This window comes from Sylvia atricapilla, chromosome 18, assembly GCF_009819655.1.
Source record: "Sylvia atricapilla isolate bSylAtr1 chromosome 18, bSylAtr1.pri, whole genome shotgun sequence".
Lineage (NCBI taxonomy): Eukaryota > Metazoa > Chordata > Aves > Passeriformes > Sylviidae > Sylvia > Sylvia atricapilla.
Window position 1 is genome coordinate 11,107,087 of NC_089157.1, and position 23,140 is coordinate 11,130,226.

At 41.3% G+C, this 23,140-nt stretch overlaps 1 protein-coding gene across 1 annotated transcript in view; it reads left to right on the top strand.

Annotated features, from left to right (window-relative positions):
• Positions 1-23,140, top strand: part of BPTF (bromodomain PHD finger transcription factor) — a 53,393-nt gene that overhangs the window by 24,827 nt on the left and 5,426 nt on the right. The window contains 23 exon segments of the mRNA XM_066332356.1: positions 208-563; positions 843-974; positions 1,505-1,634; positions 2,307-2,442; positions 2,910-3,125; positions 3,416-5,822; positions 6,035-6,159; positions 6,373-6,501; positions 6,786-6,936; positions 7,700-7,823; positions 9,185-9,437; positions 9,886-10,047; positions 11,020-11,168; positions 11,440-11,548; positions 12,116-12,339; positions 13,467-13,689; positions 14,260-14,591; positions 15,787-15,869; positions 17,667-17,847; positions 17,849-17,893; positions 18,303-18,646; positions 21,819-21,992; positions 22,912-23,104. Of these exon segments, the coding sequence (XP_066188453.1) occupies positions 208-563; positions 843-974; positions 1,505-1,634; positions 2,307-2,442; positions 2,910-3,125; positions 3,416-5,822; positions 6,035-6,159; positions 6,373-6,501; positions 6,786-6,936; positions 7,700-7,823; positions 9,185-9,437; positions 9,886-10,047; positions 11,020-11,168; positions 11,440-11,548; positions 12,116-12,339; positions 13,467-13,689; positions 14,260-14,591; positions 15,787-15,869; positions 17,667-17,847; positions 17,849-17,893; positions 18,303-18,646; positions 21,819-21,992; positions 22,912-23,104 (6,378 nt within the window).

The following is a 23,140-nucleotide window of genomic DNA, read 5'->3' on the forward strand; positions in this document are numbered from 1 at the left end:
TGGGAATATCCTGACTCTGTAGGCAGGCAGTGATGAAGTACATGTACTGGTGTATTGAATAAACAATTCTTTGCTTCTGTAAACTGGTGCAGGGTATTTTTATTCTTTTATAGATAGACATTTGAAGCCTAAATCATATATAAGTAAATAAAAGGAATTATTTTACAGATTGACTGGAAAGTTTTCAATATCTCTTTCCAATATAAGGTTCTGGTGGTCAACTCTCAAGGCGAAATCTCCCGAGTGAACACCAAGAAGGACGTTGTGATCAAAGGGAACATCAACAACTATTTCAAACTGGGGCAGGAGGGGAAGTACCGTGTTTATCACAATCAATATGCCACCAATTCCTTCGCTTTGAACAAGCACCAGCACAGGGAGGACCACGACAAGAGGCGACACCTCTCACACAAATTCTGCCTGACTCCAGCTGGAGAGTTCAAGTGGAATGGGTCTGTGCATGGCTCCAAAGTTCTCACCATATCCACCCTGAGGCTGACCATTATTCAGCTAGAAAACAACATCCCAGCATCCTTCCTTCACCCTAATTGGGCTTCCCACAGGTAAATGAGTAAATGGAAACACGTAGTCTCGTGTTTTACTTGTGGGTTTTTTAGCAGTGTTAATGAACAATGGTCTTTGTTTTCTCAAATCTGGGATTTCCAAGCACTGTGCTTCACTATAGTGAAGCATCATGTGTGCTTATGATGGAGGCTAAAAGGCTGTACGTTTGAGTAAAGTATTACTGCAGGAGTTTTTATCCTACCATTAAATCTTGGTAAAATGGCAAGCCGTATGAGTGCATGTATATGTTTCAAATCATTGTCTTTTTTCCAATTTAGGTCTAACTGGATCAAGGCTGTTCAGATGTGCAGCAAACCCAGAGAATTTGCACTAGCACTGGCTATATTGGAGTGTGCAATCAAACCAGTTGTCATGCTGCCCATCTGGAGGGAATCCTTGGGGCATACAAGGTAAAATTAATAAATATTAAAATATCGTTGTATATGAGAATTTTACTTTGATTTGCAAATGCTAGTTCCTCTGAGCCTGCAAGAATTACATTTAAATTGAGATAGTCATTCAGCACCTGAAGTGTATTTTCTCAAACAGAAACACTGAAAAACCATGACAGTATTTTTATAGTATCATTGCCCCTGCGTTTGTTTTATCTGAACCACAGTCTCAAAACTACTAAAACTCTGGGAGAGTAGAAGAGCAAATTTCAACACTTTCAGTTCAGTGGAGTCTGGGTTTTGTCTTTCATTTTGTCACAGGAGCAGAAAATAGATGTGTCTGGTGTTAGACACAATTGCATCCAGCTGTGTTTTCCTCCCTGAAATAGCAAAAGTGATGTTCCTGTTACAAGTAATACCTAAAACCTGACAATGGGCATTCCTCTTCAGATATTTAAACTTATTCGAAGGGGTATTATGTGCTGTTGACTTCTTATATTTACTGGCAAGATTCTGCACTTAAATGCACTTAAATCTGTATGGATTAGATTACGCAGGATGACGGCAATAGAAAGAGAAGAAAAGGAGAAAGTGAAAAAAAAAGAGAGAAAACAAGAAGAAGAAGAAACAATGCAGCAAGCTACATGGGTGAAATACACATTTCCTGTCAAACACCAGGTGAGGGTTTCTTTTGTGGGAAGAACAAAGAAAACACAGGAACTGTTGATTTCTAATTCTTTCTCTGTTTTCATTTAAGCTTGCAGTGTTCATTCCTTGTGTTACTCCTGAATTTGATCTGTGCCATGCTCTTATTGACACTGCCTGAGTGACAGATTCTGGTCTGCAAAAGCAGCCTTTCCCCATGGAAGGTTCTAGGGGCTTATTGGAATCTTCTCTGTGTGTCTGTCCCTGCCCCACTCCCTCTCCCCAAAAAACCCAGCCTTTGGGAAGTTGTATAATACGATGGGAACTGCTGTAGAAACCTCTTTATATCCTCCTACAGTAGATATTAACTGCTTTTGTTGGAGTTTTCTTTGCTCTACACTTGTTATAACAAGCACACAGGTTGATTCAAAAACTCCTGTAATCTTTCAGCTTTTAGATAAATAGATTCTCACAATTACATTAAGTCAATGAGGCTTTTAGATGCTACTGTGATAGATCAGTGTAATTATCAGCAGATGTATCTTCAGTTTTAGTACATTATTTCACAAATATATTTCAACTTGCTTGGGAAAGTGTGTAAAAATGTGGAGTTTTTAAAAATTATCTTTGTTTTTTTTTTTAAATGTAAACATTAATAATGCAGCAAATAGCATCATTAATACTAATTTTTAAAAAAATTTACAGGTTTGGAAGCAAAAAGGAGAGGAATACAGAGTAACAGGATATGGTGGCTGGAGCTGGATTAGTAAAACCCATGTCCACAGGTTTATGCCCAAACTGCCAGGAAATACTAATGCAAATTACAGAAAATTACTGTCAAGTAAGTGTCTGCATTGCTTACATTTTTTTAATTGTAGTTAATTTGTGTGTGGTATTTCTTAGGGAGACTTTAGGAGTAATGTTCCAGCAAAGGTTTTGTGGATATCGGGTAATTTTGTTCAGTGTAACCTGTTCAGCTGTCATAGACATTTTGTAGCTACATTAATTTGCTTCAATTTTTTAGTGTGTAATACTTGTGCATCTTTGTATAACCTTCTTTAAATTAAAGGTACATAAAAGTTATGTAGAGCATCAAAACCAAAAAACATCTTAAATATTGAGGGGGTGTATAAAAAGATATTCAGTAGTGCACTGTTTAATCCGTGGTGTTACCACTGGATGCTTAATTCTCTTCCTGAATTTCACTAATAGTGTGCAAATGATTTGAGAGGTAAACTAACATACATTTAAATGTGGCAGAGTACAAAAAATACTCTGGATAATTGAAATAATTTAATTTTTTAATAGCAAAGAGCGAAGATGAAAAATGCAACTTGGATAAACGGAAAGGTCCAACTAAGGTGAAAACAGAGAAAGACAGAGCAAAGGATTCTCGAGATCTGCAAGCAAAAGACAAAGCAGATGTTTCAGAAACCTTGGAGAAAGTAAAAGAAGAAAAGTTGCATGAAGACAAATTAGAAGTCGACACAAATTCTGTAAATTTAGATCATGAGAAAGACACAGGTGATGATCTTTTGTTATTGTGAAACTCATGTGACTGCATGAGTAAAAGCACAGAACCTCAGAAATAACTAGTGAAAAACTGTAACAGATTGTGTCAAGACATCTAAAATGCCTCAGTTAAATGATTGCCTGTTATCCATTGTAGTAGTGTCTGAAGCTTTTGTTCCTTTTTTAATTGAAATCTATTAATATGCTAAAAGGTCCATTTATTTCTTAGTACTTAATGTAAAAATATAATTTTTATTCATTGTTGGGGAGCTCACTGACTCAGAGTTACTCCTTCTTCACAGTGGAAAGAGACATCGATGGTGAAAATGATAAAGTCATCAAGGAAGAACCTATGGATGTGGATGATATGAAAATTGAATCCTCCATGAAAGATCAGGAGAGTCATTGTAAGCGGGATATAATCAATGTCAGCGAGGGATTTCATTTAAGGACTTGCTACAAAAGGAAAGTAAAATCATCAAAATTGGATGGACTCCTGGAGCGGCGAATAAAACAGTTTACACTGGAAGAAAAACAACGTCTAGAAAAGATGAAGCTGGAGGCTGGTGCTAAAACTGGGGGCATTCGATCTGTGAGCCCCCAGAAAAACACAGATGAGCTACAAATGAGGAAGGGAAAAGAAGGAGGCCAGTTTGACTCCTCTTCCCAAGATCAAAGCTACATTTCAGACAAGAGCCAAGGCGAAGATGTGGAACAGGACTGTTTGCCCATCAGCAGCATCTCCTGTCCCAAAACTGGGGATGAAGATGAGCCTTCTTTGCCTTTGTCAAACAGGCTCTCAAAAGAGGGGCAGCTGCTGGGTGAAGACTCCCCTCAGTCCTCTGAAGGGGACAGTTCCATTCAGAATGATGGCAGAGAAAACAACCCTGAACATTCTTCAACTGCTGATAAATGTCAAAGACAAGAAGCTCTTGGAGACTCTGAGAGCTCTTTGGTGGATGGCTTGAAACAAACCAGTGCAGAAGGCAGAACCAAATGGGATGTTTCAGAGACAAATGAAAAACCCTTCAAACAAAAGCTACCTATCACCAGAGTGTCTCAGCCAGAGCTTGAAAACTTAGGGTCAGTGGTATCTGAGAGCAGCTGTAGAAGAGATGCTGTGGCCACTCTGGAAAAAACAGACTCAGAAGGGAATTCTGAACAGCAAAGCAAAGATCCAGAAAACAATTGTACAATAAAAAGCCATATGGAAACCATGTCCTCGCAAGAAAGTGAAATGGAGGAAGAAATTGCTCCTGTAAAGACTGAAAAGATTATATTTCACCAAAAATCAGCTAATAAAGATCTAGAATCAATTAAAACAGGACTGATTTCTGAAAGAAACCTTGAAAGTCAAACTCTGGAACACATGGATGGGGAAGATGATAATGAGGATTTACTGGGCTCTAAGCTAACAGAGGCTAATGGTCAAAAGAAAGGTCAGGAACTGGAAGTGGAGACAGGTACCATGAACAAATATCTTGATCAGACAAATGTAAATACTGTTACTGACAAAAAGAGTAATAAAGATGAAGAAACTGAGACAGAAAAAGAAAAATCATCATTTCAAATGAATGGAAAAGACAGTGACATTAAAGCATTATCAAATGATGGCTGCTTAGTGAAAAATACCTGTGAAGCTAAGGCAGGGAGTGATATCGAAGCAAAAGTTAATAATATCAATAAATCCATTCCAGAATATGAAATAAAACCATTGACTTTTAAGGAATCTTCAGTAAAACCGTTCATGAATGGGGACATCTTGGGACAGGACACAAAGGATAAAAATAACACGGACTCAAAGTCCCGTCTGCAGAGTTCACCTGAGTCTGAGTCTGGAGAGAGCCTTCAGCCACCAGATGAAGTTCCCAAGTGTGTGCAGAAAACTGAAGAAAAGCAGCTTTCTCCTGAGAGATGTGCCAGTGTTGGCTCTGCCTCTCCGCCAACACAGGCTGTCTGTAAAGAAAATAACCTGAGCAGTGAAACAGAATCCATGGAAACTGAAGCAACTGAGGAGAAGAAAGTTGCTCCATCACCTGTAACCTCATGTGAGGAATCCAGCTTGAGCAGTCACTTTGCTGACCAGAATGGGGTGCAGACACATAAAATGGAAAATATTAATGGAGAGAGTAAAATAAAAACTGTTATCACTGAAGTGACTACCACAACCTCAACTGTGTCCACGGAGTCCAAAACTGTGTTTAAGGTTGCGGAGTCTGGAGCTGCCAGCAATGAGCAAACCACAGTTGTTTCCTCTACAGAAAACTGTGCCATCTCCACTGTCACCACCACCACCACTGTGACCAAGCTCAGCACTCCAGCCACGGACAGTTCCTCTGATGTCATCTCTGTCCAGGAGCACAGTAAAACAGTGGTTACAACGACAGTCACCGACTCACTGACCACCCCAGAAGGCACACTGGTGACTTCCATGACTGTCAGCAAAGAATATTCCACAAAAGATAAAGTGAAGTTAATGAAATTTGCGAGACCCAAAAAAACTCGTTCTGGAACTGCCTTACCGTCTTACAGGAAATTTGTTACCAAAAGCAGTAAAAAAAGCATATTTGTTTTACCCAATGACGACTTAAAAAAGCTGGCCAGGAGAGGAGGGATCAGAGAGGTTCCTTACTTCAATTACAATGCAAAGCCTGCCTTGGATATCTGGCCATATCCATCACCAAGACCAACTTTTGGGATCACCTGGAGGTACATACTTTACATTTTTGAGAAAAAGTCTAGGATATGATGAAATTAATTGATTTTTAAAATACAGACGATACACATTTGTAGCCAAACATACAAATTTTGCTATTTATGGTTCAGTTTTCTACCTTGTTCAGTAAAAGTGGAATGGAAATTTGTCCTTTTGGTTTGGTTGGTATTTTGATTCTAAAATATAATTCATATTGTGTCATTAGGTACCGACTCCAAACAGTCAAATCATTGGCTGGAGTGAGCCTGATGTTGAGGTTGTTGTGGGCATGTCTCAAGTGGGATGATATGGCAGCAAAGGCTCCACCTGGGGGAGGAACCACAAGGACAGGTATTGTTATTTTAAACTCCTGGTTTTCTTTGCAAAAGCTTTTGCTGTAAATTCTGAGTATTACATCCCTCGAAACACTTCTATAAAGGCTGGCTGTCAGCTGTGGCATTTGAATTTAGTTTGCTGTTTTCTTTGCCTTGAGTATATTGGGTTGATTGGAGATTTAGCTTTATTTCTTTCTGTTATTAACGTACTGGGACTAATGTGTTGCAGAAACAACTGAAACTGAAATTACAACCACAGAAATAATCAAGCGGAGAGATGTTGGTCCGTATGGGATCCGCTCAGAGTATTGTATAAGAAAAATCATTTGTCCCATTGGTGTACCAGAGGCTCCAAAAGGTTGGTTGCTTTGTTTGTTTAAACATTTCCCCCCCTCTCCCTGTAATCCAGAGAAATTAAGGTAACTGGATCTTTATGCTAATTCTTTATGCAAATGCAGCTTGCCAATATTAATTTACCTACAGGAAACAAACGCTGCATTTAACAAATGGGCATGATTTATCTGAAGCTGAAAGGCTTCCCTGGTTATAAAATGGGACTGAAGACATCACTAAATCTTGGTTTACACTTCAATTCCGTTTTACAGTATAACTTACTGTGTGTGTTTTGACTGTTCTCTAAAGAAACTCCAACACCCCAGAGGAAGGGACTGCGATCAAGTGCCCTCAGGCCAAAAAGGCCAGAGACCCCCAAGCAAACAGGCCCTGTTATAATGGAAACTTGGGTAGCAGAGGAGGAGTTGGAGCTGTGGGAGATCAGGGCATTTGCTGAAAGGTAAAGTGAGCTTTTAAAGAAATAGTCTTCATTTCTGTGATTGTTCAATAAAAGTTCCTCTGGAGAACACAAACCTGGTCACTATGATCACTAGAAACACATCTGTGTTGTGTTGTTACTGGCCTTTGATACTGATAGGCAAGCTTAAAGTTACAAAGCTGAAATATTTGCAAAACTAAGATAAGCAGATATTTCAGATTTGTTAGAACTAACAGTATATTAATTTTTCCATGCTTATGAACTTAACCACTGTTAAATGTTAAAAGGTTATTACTGTAATGCCTGGAAAAGCTGTTTTGACATGACTTTGTTGAGTATCTGTTAAATACTTCTATAATCCAAAGAAATTTACTGTGTACAAGTAAATTGAGCCTGACAATACTCAAGTCATAAGATGCATATTTTCAGTATCATGTGCTTACGGTTGGAACAACATTTTTGAGTCTCTCAGAAAGAATAATTTTAAATGTATATGTTATTACTTGGGTTCCTTACAGTCTCAGATGTAATTATAAATTCCAGTTTTGATTAATAGTTTCCTGTAAGATGTTGCAGTAGTTTAGCATCAGGATGTTTCAGGGATGTTGCATGCAACTTCAGTAGTTTATTTTGAAATATTTTTAAAGCCATGACGAGATTTTCAGTGATCTTCTGTCTCAATGGTTGCTCTTACAAGATCAGTTAAACTGGATAAAACAAAATCTAGCTTGATGGTTGGATTGTTCGTGGTGGGATAACTTACTTTTGGTTGTGTCTTTGGCAGGGTGGAGAAGGAAAAGGCACAGGCAGTTGAACAACAGGCTAAGGTTAGTGAACAGAAGAAGGCAGAGGAGTTCAAGGCCCAATTGGAGGCTCAGCTAAAACACCAACGTTTGGCTGCCCAGCAGGTGGGGAGCTGTTGGTTGTCCCAACTGCACTGCTCACCACATGCATCCCAGCCTGGGAGATGGAGTTATCCCTTGCTTACACCATTTCTCAAATAGTTCCAACTGCAGGTTAAGCCATCAAACAACGCTGCTGCCGCTGTATACATTTGTTATTTTGAAACAGGGGTTAAGGCAAAGGTTTGTTCTGGATTGCCTGTTTTCCCCCCACGTCATTTATGACGCTTTAGAAAGGTTTAGTTTGTTCCCATGTTAAAGAAGGCTGGGAAGCACCCATCTGCAGGTAAGGTTCTCAGTGTTCTGTGTGTGATGGAAAGCTGCCTTCAAAATCCAGCTGACTTGGGGATGCAACTGCATTTCATGCTTCACTCAAATTGAATCTTTTGATTTTATTTTATCTTACCTGAGTTAAGCCCACTGTTAATTTTATTTAAATACATGTAGATATGTATATGTACTTATATTTAAATGTGTTCGATTAAAATTAGGAAACCCAATGCCATGTTGGTATTTTGTAGACATTATTAAGAACTGTGCTTTTTCTCAACTTTTTCATTTCATCTTCCCTGGTAAAAACCCTGATTAGTAGTGAAGAAGTTCTTCTGATTTGTAGGCATTACTGCAATATAGTGCTGGAATTTAAATTAGATGAATACAGAGATAATTCCAGTAACATGGGAGAAATGTTAGATTAGTTGACATTTTAGAAGAGCCTGCTGATATATCCCTTCACTAAGGGGCTTTCTAGATTAAATGTGCTTTTTCAACAGTTACCCAGTGATTTTCTGTGCTGTAAGGTAAGGGATTTTGAACCTAATATTTTTTTAAGCAGGCTGCAAACTGGATTTACATTTAAAAGGATGGTTTTTTTTAAATTGCATTCTCAGTGGTGAAGCAGAATGATACAGTCTGGTTTTTTCTGCAACTGGCAGGATCTCAGTGCAGGAAGCTCTAAATTTAGGAATGCTAATAGTAAACTCTGTGTTGATGATGATGTACCAATTACTGACATAGATGCATGCACATGGTCAAAGCCAAATATAGATGGATATTTTTTTAAGGTTTTTTTTATGTTTCTGATTAATCTCAGACAAATTAATATGTTGGGTGGGTTTTTTTAAAGTAAAATGTGCAGTGAAATTAAGGCCAAGGATTTTGAAGTTGCTATAGAGGAAAATTTCTGGCTGTGTATTCAAAGCAAATTCATAGTTTTGGAGGTCAAGGAGCCTATCCTTCAATCCTCTACAATTTGAACTAAAATCCTACCACTGGCCTTTATCTCTCAACACTGGGTAGAGACAATCTTTACGTCGTAAATTCCGAAAATACTAATTATGTCTTTATTCCGTTTCTTTTCTGGCTAGAAACGGCTGGAGCAGCAGAAGCAGCTCCCTGCAGGAGGTGTGCTCCCTGCAGCCACCACAGCCAGCAGCACTGCCACCACTGTCTCCACGCCACAGAAAGTGGTGGTGGGCTCTCTGACAGGTCCTGTCCCCACGGGAACCAAAGTCGTGCTCACCACCAAAGTGGGGTCTCCAGCTACAGTAACATTCCAACAGAACAAGAATTTCCATCAAACTTTTGCTACTTGGGTTAAACAAGGCCAGTCTTCAACGGGTAAGGAGTCATTTGTCATGGAAGGAACATTGCTGGAGTTCATCCTGTGTGTGCATCACATCCTGTATACACATCACATCTTCTCCAGATATGCAGCATTCTTACACTTCTGCTTATCTTTGCTCTTAAATCTTGCTATGCCAGAAGGACATTTCTGAGATTATACCTGTCTAGTTTTTCCTTGTTCCAGCTTGCTAGGAAGTCTCATTTCTGACCTGTCTCATTAATTACTGACAGTTTCTGTACTAGCAATCATTCATGAAAGCATTCTGTGGTGTAACATACTGTTGCCAGAAAAAAGAACCTTTACCAAAGAAAGCATGACACATTAAAAAAAAAAATTTTAAAAATTAGTAATCCTGTAGTTTGCTGTTTCATACTTGAAAAACAGTCATTTCATTGACTAATTATTCTGCTCTAAACCTGCCTGTTCTGTGTGCCTCAATAGCCACTAGCACAGCTGCCACCTCAGCCACAACCATTGCCAGCACAGGGCAGACCTTCCAGCTCTCAGGCAGCCCAGTAACGATGGCAGGGAAAGTGATAACTAAGCTGCCACTCCCTGCAAACAGCAAGATTGTTGCCGTCAATGTGCCATCAACTCAAGGAGGTAGGGCAAAGGGAACTGAATAAAAACTTTATTCCAGCTTGCTGCTTAATTCTCCTTTGACACTATTTTCCCAGTGAAGTAAACTGTTGATGTGAAGGGGGATTTTTTTTTTTAGTATATAGATATATATATATATAAAAATACAAGTTTATACAGCTTGTTCCCCCTGTGTTGCATATTTGTGTCTGTAAGGGGAAAAATGCAAGTTTTTTGCCTATAAATTATTCTGCATTTCCTAGCACAAAATCAGGAGCTTTATTTTGAACAATGTGGAATGAAGCATGCTTATTTTTTGGTTATCTCAATCAACAAAGCAACTTTCTTCACAAAAATATTAATGCCTACAGCTGCTCTTCACTGATGAGCAGGAGTTTGGCTCCAGACTAAGATTAGCATTTTTGATTGATGCCTCAAGAAGAGGACTTAATATTTTGAGATTTGTGAATGTATACTGAATAGAAAAGCTCAATTCTCTGTCTCCATTATGTTTAACATTCGAGCAAATCATGAAGGCTGCAGATTTTGTATTGAAATTTCTTAGGTGACAGAAGAAGCGTTGCCCATTTTCTTCAGCACCACAGTATTGTAGGTGAAAGGTGTTTAAACTGCTCTCCTGCATTTGAAATTTATCAGATTACAGCTTTTAATGGTTGTACGACACTAATTTGTGGCACCCTGTCAATGCAAGGACTTCTTTGCAATTGCTATCAAACTGATCTTTATGAAGATTCACACTTTCCTTAATCTTTTCTAAAATATCTGTTTCTTAACTTAAAATGTAGTTGCACTATTGACAAAATATAATGCTGCTTTATTTTATAATATAACAAAGGCTTTCCCAAGAAATGTTGAAAGGCTCAGAGGTGGTCTAGAAACCTGGAGACTTGAATTCTAAATGCCACCCTGGAGTTGCATTTTCTTCTTCTGCTGGCCATTATGTCATTAATGAATTCTCAATTTTTCTTTAATTAGGTGTGGTTCAAGTTCAGCAAAAGGTATTGGGTATCATTCCATCAACTACAGGTGCAAGTCAAACCTTTACTTCATTCCAGCCAAGGACAGCAACTGTAACCATTAGGCCAAACACCACAGGGACGTTAGGAACAACAAGCACTTCACAAGTAAGATGTTTTCCTGGTTATTTAACTCAAAAAAATATGTGGGTGCATAGACTTTAAGTTATTGACAGATATTAAAAGTTCTGGCTAATCACTTTTCACTGTTTTTGGCTCATCTCACCAACGATGTGCATGGATCCTTTATTCCAAAGAGGCACAACAGTTTCCCTCCAGCTGGGAAAATTAAAACACACGTGGAAAAACATTCAGAGGGCCTATTGCAGGGGCTTTTTCCCTCAAGCTTACGGGTGCTGTGTCCTGTTTGGTGTCCCAGGTGGTGCAGGGGACGCCGCTGCGGCCCGGGATGACGGTGATCCGGACACCGCTGCAGCAGTCCGCCCTGGGCAAGGCCATCATCAGAACACCTGTAGTGGTGCAGCAAGGTATTCTGCCAGCCAGTAGGTTCACTTTAATATCTCAATCCCCAGTCTGAATTCCATGGTTTGTTTCTTCATGGATTCCTTGTGTGTTGTCGTGTCCCCATGCAACAATCCCTCGTTTTGGTGCTTGACTCGATGCCTTTTTCAGCTTTTGGGTGTGTTGGTTGGAGGCTTTGTCAATGTCATTCATCACTGACACTGGGAAATATAGTACTTAAAATTAAGTCCATTCATTTGAGGGGGAAAAAAAAAAAAAAACCTGAAAAACCCTGAAAACATTGAGTACTTGTGCATTGAGAAAGCCTTTTTTTGTAAGTTTTTTTCTTAAAGGAGAGCTCAGTTTTGTAGTGCTCCATATGCATGCAACCTTAGTTAAAATGGGAAACATTTTTTCAGACATTTTTCAATCACACAAATGGTTTGTAGAGAAAATTCATGTGCAAACTGCAGTGTTTGCTTCACCTGTCTGATCACCATCACACCCCACTGCAATTTGTGACTTGGAGCTTTGCTGTGCTTATGGCTAAAAAGCTGAAAATATGTTTCTTAGCTCAAATTCTTCTCTTACAGGTCAGACACAGCAAGTGGTGACCCAGATTATCAGAGGTCAGCCTGTCTCAACAGCAGTTTCTAGTACCAGCACAGCTTCTTCCAGCAGTGGGCAGAAAACCATCACAAGTTCTGGAACAGCCCCTCCACAAGTTCAGCCCCAGACCCCAGCGCCACCCCCTCGCCCTCAGCAGGGCCAGGTGAAGCTGACCATGGCCCAGCTCACCCAGCTCACACAGGGACAGGTAAAGGACTGCACCAGCCCTGGCTGGGGAATTGTGCTAACACCCATCCAGCCTTTGCCTTTCAGCAGTGTGGTGCCTGTGCCCTTAAATTTATGTGTGTGGCTTCATTTAGGATGAGCACTGGCAGAATTACAGGCTGAAAGCAGCTTTAAATAGTAAATAAATATAATAAATAGTAAATAAATATAATAAATAGTAAATACAAAGTAAGTATTTTTAATAGTAAAATTTTAATTCTTGCTTCCTGTTGTATTTCTCAGTGAGGTAACTGGCATCAAGAGTGTTCAGCAGCATGGAAAAAAAATCTTTAATAACCATAAGGGACATAATTATTCTGTATGGCCTGTTTTGTAGACATTCAGATCATAATTTTGATTACTTGTCTTTTGATTTGATATGAAGATTTAGTTTTCATTCCTGCTATCCAGAATCTCAGAGGAAAAATTGCAATATCTGTAAGCAGAGGAGGAAAAAGTTCTTACAACTTCTGCTCAGATCATGAAGGTCTGTTGGCAAAAAATCAGTTGAGAGTCAAAAGATCTATTCTTCAAGCTGTAACATATATAAATTATTGCAATGTACAGAGTGCTGATTGTCAGATAAAGGCTTTTTGTAGGTGGGACAAGACTTGGAGTTTAAACTGAAGAGGTCAGTTTAGATTAGATACTGGGAGGAAATTCTTCCCTGTGAGGGTGGGGAGGACACCCTGGCACAGGGTGCCCAGGGAATCTGTGGCTGCCCCATCCCTGGAAGTGTCTGAGGCCCCAGGTTGGATGGGGCTTGGAGCAACCTGTGGATAGTGCAAGGTGTGGGTGGAACTGGGTGAGATTGAAGATCCCTCCCAACCTAAACCATTCTGTGATTCTTTGAGTTTCTACACCAAAGACTCAGAGCTTTTGTATTCTTTTCTGTGGGTTCACAAAATGTGTAACTCCAACCCAGTCACCTGTTGGCAGTAAAATTGTTGAAAGAATCCGTGACCATTTCATGATCTCAGATGCTAGTTTTGGATTTTAGGAGTATGGTATGTGATAAAAAGGTTGAATTCTGATACCCAAGCCCCTAATTTTCAGCGAAGTCTAAGAATTATGTCACTAATAAATCAATATTAACTTTTTTTTTTTTAGGGTGGCAATCAAGGCTTAACTGTGGTAATTCAGGGACAAGGTCAAACTACTGGTCAGCTACAATTAATCCCTCAGGGTGTGACTGTAATACCTGGTCCAGGACAGCAGCTTATGCAAGCAGCTATGCCAAATGGTACAATTCAGAGATTTCTCTTCACCCCACTACCAGCAGCTGCTACCACAGCTAGCACAACTACAACCACCGTTTCTACTTCGACCTCAGGTAAGCATTGTTCTGTTCAGAAAAGAAACCTCCGTTTCAATTGAATGGGAGTATTTATGCAGCTGGAGGTTGTCTCTTACTGCAGTAAATTTGTTGGAAGTGTGTTGCCCCAAGTTTGCCTGCTTTTTACTGTTTGAATTTTATTCTCAGGCAGCTTCAAGAAAACTCTGTATCTTTTTAAAACTTATCTATTTCGTTTACATATTTCTCCTCTGGGAGGAGAAAGATGATTGATGGTGATGTTCACCAACGAGGTCCAAGAGGTGCAGCCAATCTTTGGGCTTCTTGTAAAAGTGTAGATACAGAAAATAAAGACCAGAGAGCTTTCCTGCTGAGCTGTCTGCTGCCTGCTGGTTCTTGCATGTCCCTAACAGCGACAGAAGTGTATTGCAGAGTGTGTTGAGCTTCTGCATGGAGTTTTGCAGTGGTTGCAGAGGGTGTTGAGTTCCTGCACAGAGTTTTGCAGTGGTTGCAGAGGGTGTTGAGTTCCTGCACAGAGTTTTGCAGTGGTTGCAGAGGGTGTGGATTTGCCATTAATGGTCTCCTGGTTTGTGTTTGTGTCGTTGGCAGGCGCAGGGGAAGCGAAGCCGGCTCTGCAGGCGCCACCAGCCACGGGGCAGGGCCAGGGCCAGCCCCAGGGCCAGCTCCAGGGCCAGCCCCAGCCCCAGGGCCAGCCCCAGGGCCAGCCTGGCCCAGCACAGCCCGCGGGGGCTCAGCCCCAGGGCGCCCAGCCCGAGGCCCCCAGCCAGCCCGAGGCTCCGGCTGACGCGGCGGCGGCCCCCGAAGCTCAGCCCTCCAAGTCTCCAGCTCAGTCTCCAGCCCAGGCTCCAGGGCTCTCTCCAGCACCAGGCCCCGTGCAGCTGCCACCCCCAGGCCAGGCCCAGGCTCAGCATCCAGCTCAGGTGCAAACTCCAGCCCCACCGCCCCGTCCACTGTGTCCCCTCACTCCTGTACAAACCCCAGTGCCATCACAGCCTCGGGGTCACCCCTCGGGCTCAACCCTTGCCAGGACTCAAAGTTTAAATCAGGCTCCTGTGCAGTGCCCAGCTCATCCTCAGCTGCAACTTGAGCAGCCTCCAGCAGGTGTGACTGCAGTGCCTCTGCTGCAGCAGCAAGGGGAGGTCCTGTCCCAGCTGCAGCCCCGTGCTGTGGCTCAGGTCCAGCGCAGCAGCGCAGCGTGCCCCAGCTCAGGCTGCAGTTCCCCCTGCAGCTCCAGCACAGCAGCCCAGCACAGGCACAGCAGGTTGGCAGTGTGGTGACAGTGCAAGCAGCTAGTGTGCAGCAGCAGCTGCGCAGAGTTCAGCAGCTCAGGGAGCAGCAGCAGAAGAAAAAGCAGCAACAGATAGAAATTAAACGTGAGCACACCCTTCAGGCTTCTAATCAAAGTGATATTATCCAGAAACAGGTAAAGGTAACTGAGGGAAATTAACACTTAATGGATGAAAGAGATCTAAGTTGAAATGCCTGTTCTTGTGAACAGTGTTAATACATTTGATAGACAGTTAATTTGATTCTTTCAAAGATAGTGCATGACTGCTATCGGCAATTTAATGGCATGTTCCAAGTTAATTCAGCACATCAAGTCACTTGTACCGTGTTTACGTTCTTCTGTCACCTTGATTCAGCTTACCAGTAGCTGCTGGGACAAATCCATCTCTATTCCCAATTCAGGAAAGATAGGTCAGAGCTGGGAGGGCTGATGGACAGAACACACCTGCAGTACTTTCATTACCTGAAAACTGAGGTTCCAGAGAGGTGTCTGAAATGTGATGCTGTAGGATGGCTGCAGGACAATTTTAAAATAAAACAGCCAGTCACTGAGGAAATACAGTCAATTTACATTTAGTTCCTGGGTTCAAACTTCACATAAACAAAATATCCTACTCTGGGGGTGGTGGTGTTCTTTTTCAATTTCTTTCTCAATTTTCAAATAACTGTTTTAAATAAGCAGTGCTTCCCTGATAAAATCAGCTTTATTTTGTTACTTAGTGAAATAAATGACACTTCAACTTGGGAAATATCCTGGTTCTTCCCATAATACTGTGAAATACTGGCTAAGTTTTCATCTTTTATTTTGGATTTTCTATCATCCTGCAGGTGGTTATGAAGCAGAATGCTGTCATAGAACATTTGAAACAGAAGAAGACACTGACTCCAGCTGAAAGGGAAGAAAATCAGAGGTGAATGTGCATCACAGTGCATCCATAGATGTCAAATTTTTCATTTATTACATCTTTTAATGGTGTCGTACTGAAATGCTGGTTTGTAAAAACCTGCTTAAAGAAGTGTTGCTATTTAAAATTGATTAGAGTAACACTTAAAAGTAACTTTCATAATGACCTTTATTTCATCTTGTATCATCTCAATTTTATTTTGATAATATGTTTTTTAAGCAATGTTACATATTGAGTTTGAAGCTGACCAGAGTTTTTAAACTCAAGTGAAGGAGCAGAGAATGGCAAATTAATGCTTCTGCTGAAAAAAAAAAAAAAAGCCTGGGTTTTGTTTGTCCTTTATCATGGCCATGTGTTTCCATTCTTGTCCCTTCACATCCCACTCTACAGAAGGAGCTGAGGAGTTGGAAGACAGATTGACAAACTGAGAGATTTTATGCTTGAAGCTGCTAAACAGAAATTTGGAGTGTTTGTCATTTGTCTTAGAATTATTTTGACTCCTTTTCACACATGCAGTTGCTCCAATTAGATAATCACAAGTGTGTGTCACATACTAAGAAAAAGAAGAGTATGTTCTATAAAATTTTGATCATCAAATCACAAGCTCAGTTGATTACAACACTATCCCTGGGTGCCACTCCTTTACTGTTCACAGTTGCATAAAGAAAATGATGTCTTGGATGTGCTCTTCATTTTGTGGTGTCAGACAGCCAAATAGGTGTTTCGACTGACAAAAGTCCAATTGAAGAGAAAGATGAAAAAAATAGTTCTAACTGGCTTAGTTCATGGTGCAGCTGCCTTTCCATCTCTCTGATTTATTCTTCCTCAGAAATACAGTGTGGGGACCAAAAACAGACTAAACCAAGTGAACACAGTGCAGTTATAAAGGGCAAACTAAACAAAATTGTATGGCCCTATAAATATTTATCTACATCTTCCATTTGTCATCAAAATCCAGTTGTCTATCAAAGGATGAAATGTCTGAGGCCACAGAGTTGCAAACAGCTGCTTGTCCTGACCATTGCTATTCTGCTGTTTCCTCTCAGCTCAATGGGAGTTGTTTCTCATGGTCACTCTGGCAACGAGAAGCATTTGGTTTTCTAATGGTTTTGGAAAAGAATGGGGAAGGGAAAAGTAAATTCAGAAGAACCAAAATGCATTCATTTTCTAATTGAAATATAAAGCAAAAAAAAAAAAAAGAAAGGTGCAAAGTAAGTGAGCAGGAAAATAGATTTATAGTTGAAGGTACAATGAGCAGACAAAAAACTAATCTTGAACTGTCATTAGTGAAGAAATTGGGAACTGTTTATAGTGAATTCTGTACAGGGAAAAGTGTTTACCACTCCTTATGCCAAAACACAGAATCTTAGTAGTATTTTGTGGTGACTGGAGCATAGAAATGTCTGTTTTTGAAGAAGTTGCAGTCTTCCAACTGACTTTGATCCTACATCAGAATAAAAATCCAGCTCTTTCAAACAAATTGTGGACACAAAATCTCTCTTACGCTACAAAAGCCAAAGCTTTGTTGGGAGTCAGGTGGGGGAGGGGAGGAACAATTAGTACTCAGATCATTTAAGTGAAATTGGGACTGGCCCTCTTGAGCCTGACAAGAGACTTGATCTCTCCCAGCAGTGCTGTAGTAAGTAAGCAGGAGTGGAAGCACTGGATGTTGCTAAATTTACCTTGTGCGTCTTAGGAAATACAATAATGAGCTTGCAGTGACTGGAGAATTGATTCTGCAATCGCAGCTGGGAATAAACAGGCAGCTCAGCACAATGTCCTTTTCCTCTGTTCCATCCCCAGAATGATTGTGTGCAACCAAGTGATGAAATATATCCTGGATAAGATAGACAAAGAAGAAAAGCAGGCAGCTAAGAAGCGGAAGCGGGAGGAGAGCGTGGAGCAGAAGCGGAGCAAACAGAACGCCACCAAGCTCTCAGCTCTGCTTTTCAAGCATAAAGAGCAGCTGAAAGCTGAAATACTGAAAAAAAAGAGCACTTCTGGACAAAGATCTACAGATTGAAGTGCAGGTAAGGACAGAGGCTCTAAGGTTAATTTGATGTTAGGCTGGGGGTAACATTTCTGTGTTAATCTTTGTTTGCTCAGTGAGATTTTAGGGAAATTTACAGGAAGAAGCTGTGGTTGTGGATCCCTGCAAAGCTACTCATATGTCCTTTGGGGGCCTCTGGGTTTTCTTCTGGACTGAAATTACCTTCTTTAATGAAACAGTTTCTGATAAGTTACAGCCAGTGGGCTGTTGTAGCCCAGGAATGTCATCCCTTAATATGTGAATTGTAGGTTCAGAACATGAAAAAAAAAATGCATGGATTTAATTGTTTTCTTTTGGTTAAGCTTGTGGATTTTTGCCTAGATTTTAACCCTGCCTTGCGATAATCATATAAAGTGCCTCCCTCTATTTATTCATTTAACACACTTCAGGAGGAGCTAAAGAGAGACTTGAGTAAAATTAAGAAAGAAAAGGAAAGAGCCCAGGCAGCAGCTGCTGCAGCAGCAGCCGCAGCCGCCGCAGCCGCCGCTGCCCCACCGCCACCAGTGCCACCAGTGCCACCAGCACCACCACAGCTGCCAGCAGCCAGTGTCACCTCCTCCTCCTCCACCACTGTCCCCGTGCCAGTCTCCTCCCAGAAGAGGAAACGAGAGGAGGAGAAAGAGTCCTCGGCTTCCAAGTCCAAGAAGAAGAAAATGATTTCTACTACCTCAAAGGAAACGAAGAAGGACACAAAGCTTTACTGCATCTGTAAAACGCCTTACGACGAGTCCAAGTGAGTAGTGATGCCACAGCCCCTCCTGCATGAGCTTAGCTTTAGGTTTAGTGTCAGCCCTTAGCAGCAGGTAGTGCTAGAAGTGGAGCTAGTGGCAGATTATTGCAGGGATCGCTGAGGTGTAGAGAATAAAATTTCTATTTTCCGCTAGCAGTTACGAATATTAACATACTCGATTGATACTCTTACTGTGCGTGGTTTATATTTTACTCGTTTGCATGTCTCCATTGTGTGACCTTCCTGTCTCACATGCACATACTCTTTTCTTTTTTTTCCCTCCACTCTCTTACTCTTTTTCTTTTGCTGTTTTGCCTCTGCCTCAGAAGCAAGTGACAATTTGGTTTGAGCAATTTCCTGTGGAGAAGTAGCTGATGTTCTTCAGAAATAGCTTTGGTACCGTCTTCCAATAAATGGCTTTTTTTTGTAAGGCAGTGCCCAGTAAAGGGGGCTCGAGTCACTGGACTGCAGTTCACTTTGGACAATGTCCCAGGGAGAAATGGTTTCCATGCCTTATTATTTGCATGCCAGGGTTGGTAAAAATGAATATTTAAGCATTTGACAAAGTGAAAACTGCAGTTCTCTGTAGTTTGATTGTGACTGTGAATGAGGAGAAGTGTTTGTGCTACGTCCAGCACTTGTGAAGAAATGGTGTAAGGGCTGGAGTGGAGAATCCAGTGGATCCAGGGGATAGTGCTGCATGTCCTGCTTGAGCTAGAGGTGACTAACAGCAGTGGTTAGCAGTGCTTTACATCTGAGAGCTGTGTAGAGATGTATTGCATGATAGATTTGACTTTACACCAATTCCAAGTAAGGGACAAAACCCAGAAGTATGAACTGGTACCATTTGATGGTAATTTCAGGGCTGATAACAGGGAAACCATAGACCTGGAGTGGTGCATTCACTCTGTGGGTCATGGTTCTTCATTCCAAGTTTAGGACCAGGATTAGGGGACCTCTTGAGGTTCCTTCTAGCCTTTTTTTGGGGTTTAATTATGTCTTTTAACAAAGTTGGGGTGTTTGAGGGGTTTTTCACCTTGATTTTGAGTAGCTCTGGCCATTGCACTATGACTTGAGTGTGGGAGATGGGGCTGCTTTTTTGGATGCTCTGGCTGTTTTGTCACTGTCACCTCTGAGGGGTGTCCCCAGCCTCACTTAACTTGGTGTTTGTGTCAGATTTTCTGTCTTCCAGTGTACTTAGGAGGGCCCCTGTTCTCTGGTTGTGACACCAGAGGTCCGTGTGTTACTGCATCTGGATTTAGTGAGTGAGCAGAGGGATTTGTCAGAGTTTGTGTTGACTCCAGTGGTCATAGAGTGAATTTTGGTAGCTTGAATTGAGAACTGTGCTTCAGTGCACTGGATAAAACTTCAGGAAAATAAAATGTTAACTCAGTAGTATCCTTAGTAATATGGCTGAGCTCTGCTGCTTTGCCTTTTGTGAATTTTAAATTCGGTGTTCCTACAAATGATGCCTATACTGTTGAAATATATAATCCTTTTGCCGTTTGGAAAGGAATTAGTGAAGTTTTAAAACAGTTTTCTGAGAAATTTTTATTTATATGTGGGTATTGGATCATCCTCCTTGTGCTAGTGTCTCTTTTCTTCTTCAGAAAAGATAGATGTGCAAGCTGAAAAGCCAAGTTGTGGTATTTTATGAATATCCTGTGCATTTTTTTTATTCAGTAAAACCTTGTAAGTTGTTTTGTGCTGTGTATTTTATGGCAAATCTCTTATGTTTAGTTCTCATTCATGATTCTCCAGGATTATAGGGATTTGCTGATACTGTTTTCAAGGATGGTCAGTAAGGATATATCTTCCTGAGATTCCTGCTTAGATTCCAGCTTGTTTGTTAAATCACAGTGTGGCAGCTGCTCCACGTTGCAGTGGTGAGGTTTGGCATCTCTGCCTGGGTGCAAATGTGCTCCCACATCACCAGGAGCACACACAGCCCTCTGGGGAAGGGGGCCCAACTCTCTGAGTTGCTGAGAGTTGTCACAATCTATTTCTAGCCATTCCTTATGGAAATTGGGTGGTGTGATATTTATTTTAGGATTTGCCTGACTGAAGAAGAAGAGAAAAGGCAGGATCTGAGTGTCCAGGCTGTGTGCAGAGGCCCAGGAAATTCAGAGATGCTTCCTGTGGGACACAGGATGGCTACTGCCCTGTTGGTGCTGTGGTGTCCCCAGGGTGACAGGGTGGCAGGAACTGCCACAGCAGCACCTGGCAGGGGGTTGAGGTCTCCAAAATGCAGGAGGATGGAGGTTCCAAGTCTGCTTGCTTTTGCTTAGGCAGAGAGAATGGATGTGAGCGTCGCCCATGTGGTGTCACTGGTCATAGGTGTGTTCTGAGAGATCCATACACGAGTTACAAACATCCTGGCATAATATTTTACACTCTTGTCACATCATTCTGTGCAAGGTCCCATCCCCATGATTCTGTCCCTGGTTCCCTTCACTTTGTGTCATACCATACCTGGTTCTGTCACACGGCTGTGTCTGAGAGGAGACATTATTCACTCAAAATTCCACTTTGTCACAGTTTTAAGTAGGTTATTATCAGTTTTTCAGTGTACATTCCCCACCCACCCACCCCAAAAAAACCCCCACCAAGATTTAAAATTGACAATCATGCCCTGGCCCCATTTTCTTTGGTATCATTTTACACCAAGATGTACCTACACACTGCTGGTTGCATGTTCTTGTAGTGTACTCGTAACTCCTAGTTGGTGTTTGCGCTTTGCTTTTGTTTTTTAAATTAACTGAGACCTACATTTTCAAACCTTAAGGAAACGTTTCAGTGGCTTTTGAGCTGCAATTTTGAAAATGTAAAAAACCTTTCCCTTTGGCCTTGTCTTTTTGTGCCTTTGACAGTTTTTCACACACATGTTGAAGACAGTAGATTTTTAGCCCATAGCTTTGTCAAAGTCTGATTACCTATTGATATGTACATATTAATACATGTGCATTTTGATGACTTGTCCGATTAAAATTGACCCAAGTGACCTTACTGCCGCTCTAGCTGCAGCATGAGATGTTAGTTTGTAAGGATGAGGGAGCAGGGGAAGCTGAGACAGAAAGTAACCCAGCATCAAGTACATCAGAGAGAAATGCAGGGAAAAGTGCCATGCCATTTGAAATGACAATTACATTGTCATTTTCATTGTGAACACTTTTAGGTTCTATATTGGCTGTGATCTTTGTACTAACTGGTATCATGGAGAATGTGTTGGAATCACAGAAAAGGAGGCTAAGAAAATGGATGTGTACATCTGTAATGAGTGTAAACGGGCACAAGAGGGCAGCAGTGAGGAGTTGTACTGTATCTGCAGAACACCTTATGATGAGTCGCAGTGAGTTCGGATAAGAACCTCTTATTCCATGTCTAGGTAGCAAAACTGCTCTGACTGTGCTTTCCTGTTCCTTGCCGAGAGTAAAAAACCAGTTATTCTGCATATATTGTATCCGTTCGTAATACAAATTGCTTTCCAGTAATTGTCTCCCCCTCCTGAATGTTTCTGTTTCAGTAAATGTTTAGGAAAAGGGAAGTTCCTCAGGGTGGTCAAAATGTATTGTGTTTTATTTTATTTTTAACAACAAACTACTAAAATGCCATGTACTTTAAACTGGGATTTCTTTTTCTTTTTCTTTTTTTTTTCTTTTTTTTTCTTTATTTTCTTTAACAAGGGGTGGTTAGAAAGACTAAAAGACTATATTTAGTGGATATTTTTTGTGTGTGTGCTTTAAACTGATCTGGCTGGAGAACATAATTTTAGTGTGGGGGGTACATGGTTGGTATGTGATTATATATGTGAATTATATACATCTTTTATTGTAAGGCTTTGTGTCATAGAGTACTCCCTCTGTATTCAGTTACAAGACTAAAGCTTCCATATGAAAAGTGCTTGTGTGGAGTGAAACAAGCCCTAGTTGTAGTCCAGTTTGTGCCAAATGCATCTTGAATTGGTTTGGATACTGGCTGGGTGAGACTTCTGGCTTTACACTGTTCCTTTCATCTCTAATGCAGAGGAATTATTTTTGAAATCCTGATTGCTTGCAAGTACAAAATTTAGGCACGTGTTTAGAAACAGTCTGTAAATACCAAAGCAGTCGGAGCAGCGTTTGTCACTCCGAAACCTGACGTTACCCGTTGCCTTTAATCACGCCAAGCATCTGCTTGTGTGCAGGGGATGGCAGGCTCGTGTGTTTAAAATGCTAAAACCTGGGCTTGAAACGGATGCGGGGCGCTGAGATTCGCTTTGGCTCTTGCAGGTTTTACATCGGCTGTGACCGGTGTCAGAACTGGTACCACGGGCGCTGCGTGGGCATCCTGCAGAGCGAGGCCGACCTCATCGACGAGTACGTGTGTCCCCAGTGCCAGTCCACTGAGGATGCCATGACCGTGCTCAGCCCCCTCACAGACAAGGACTACGAGGGGCTGAGGAGGGTGCTGCGCTCCTTGCAGGTGAGGACGAGGCTGGGGCACCCGGGGGTGTGACAC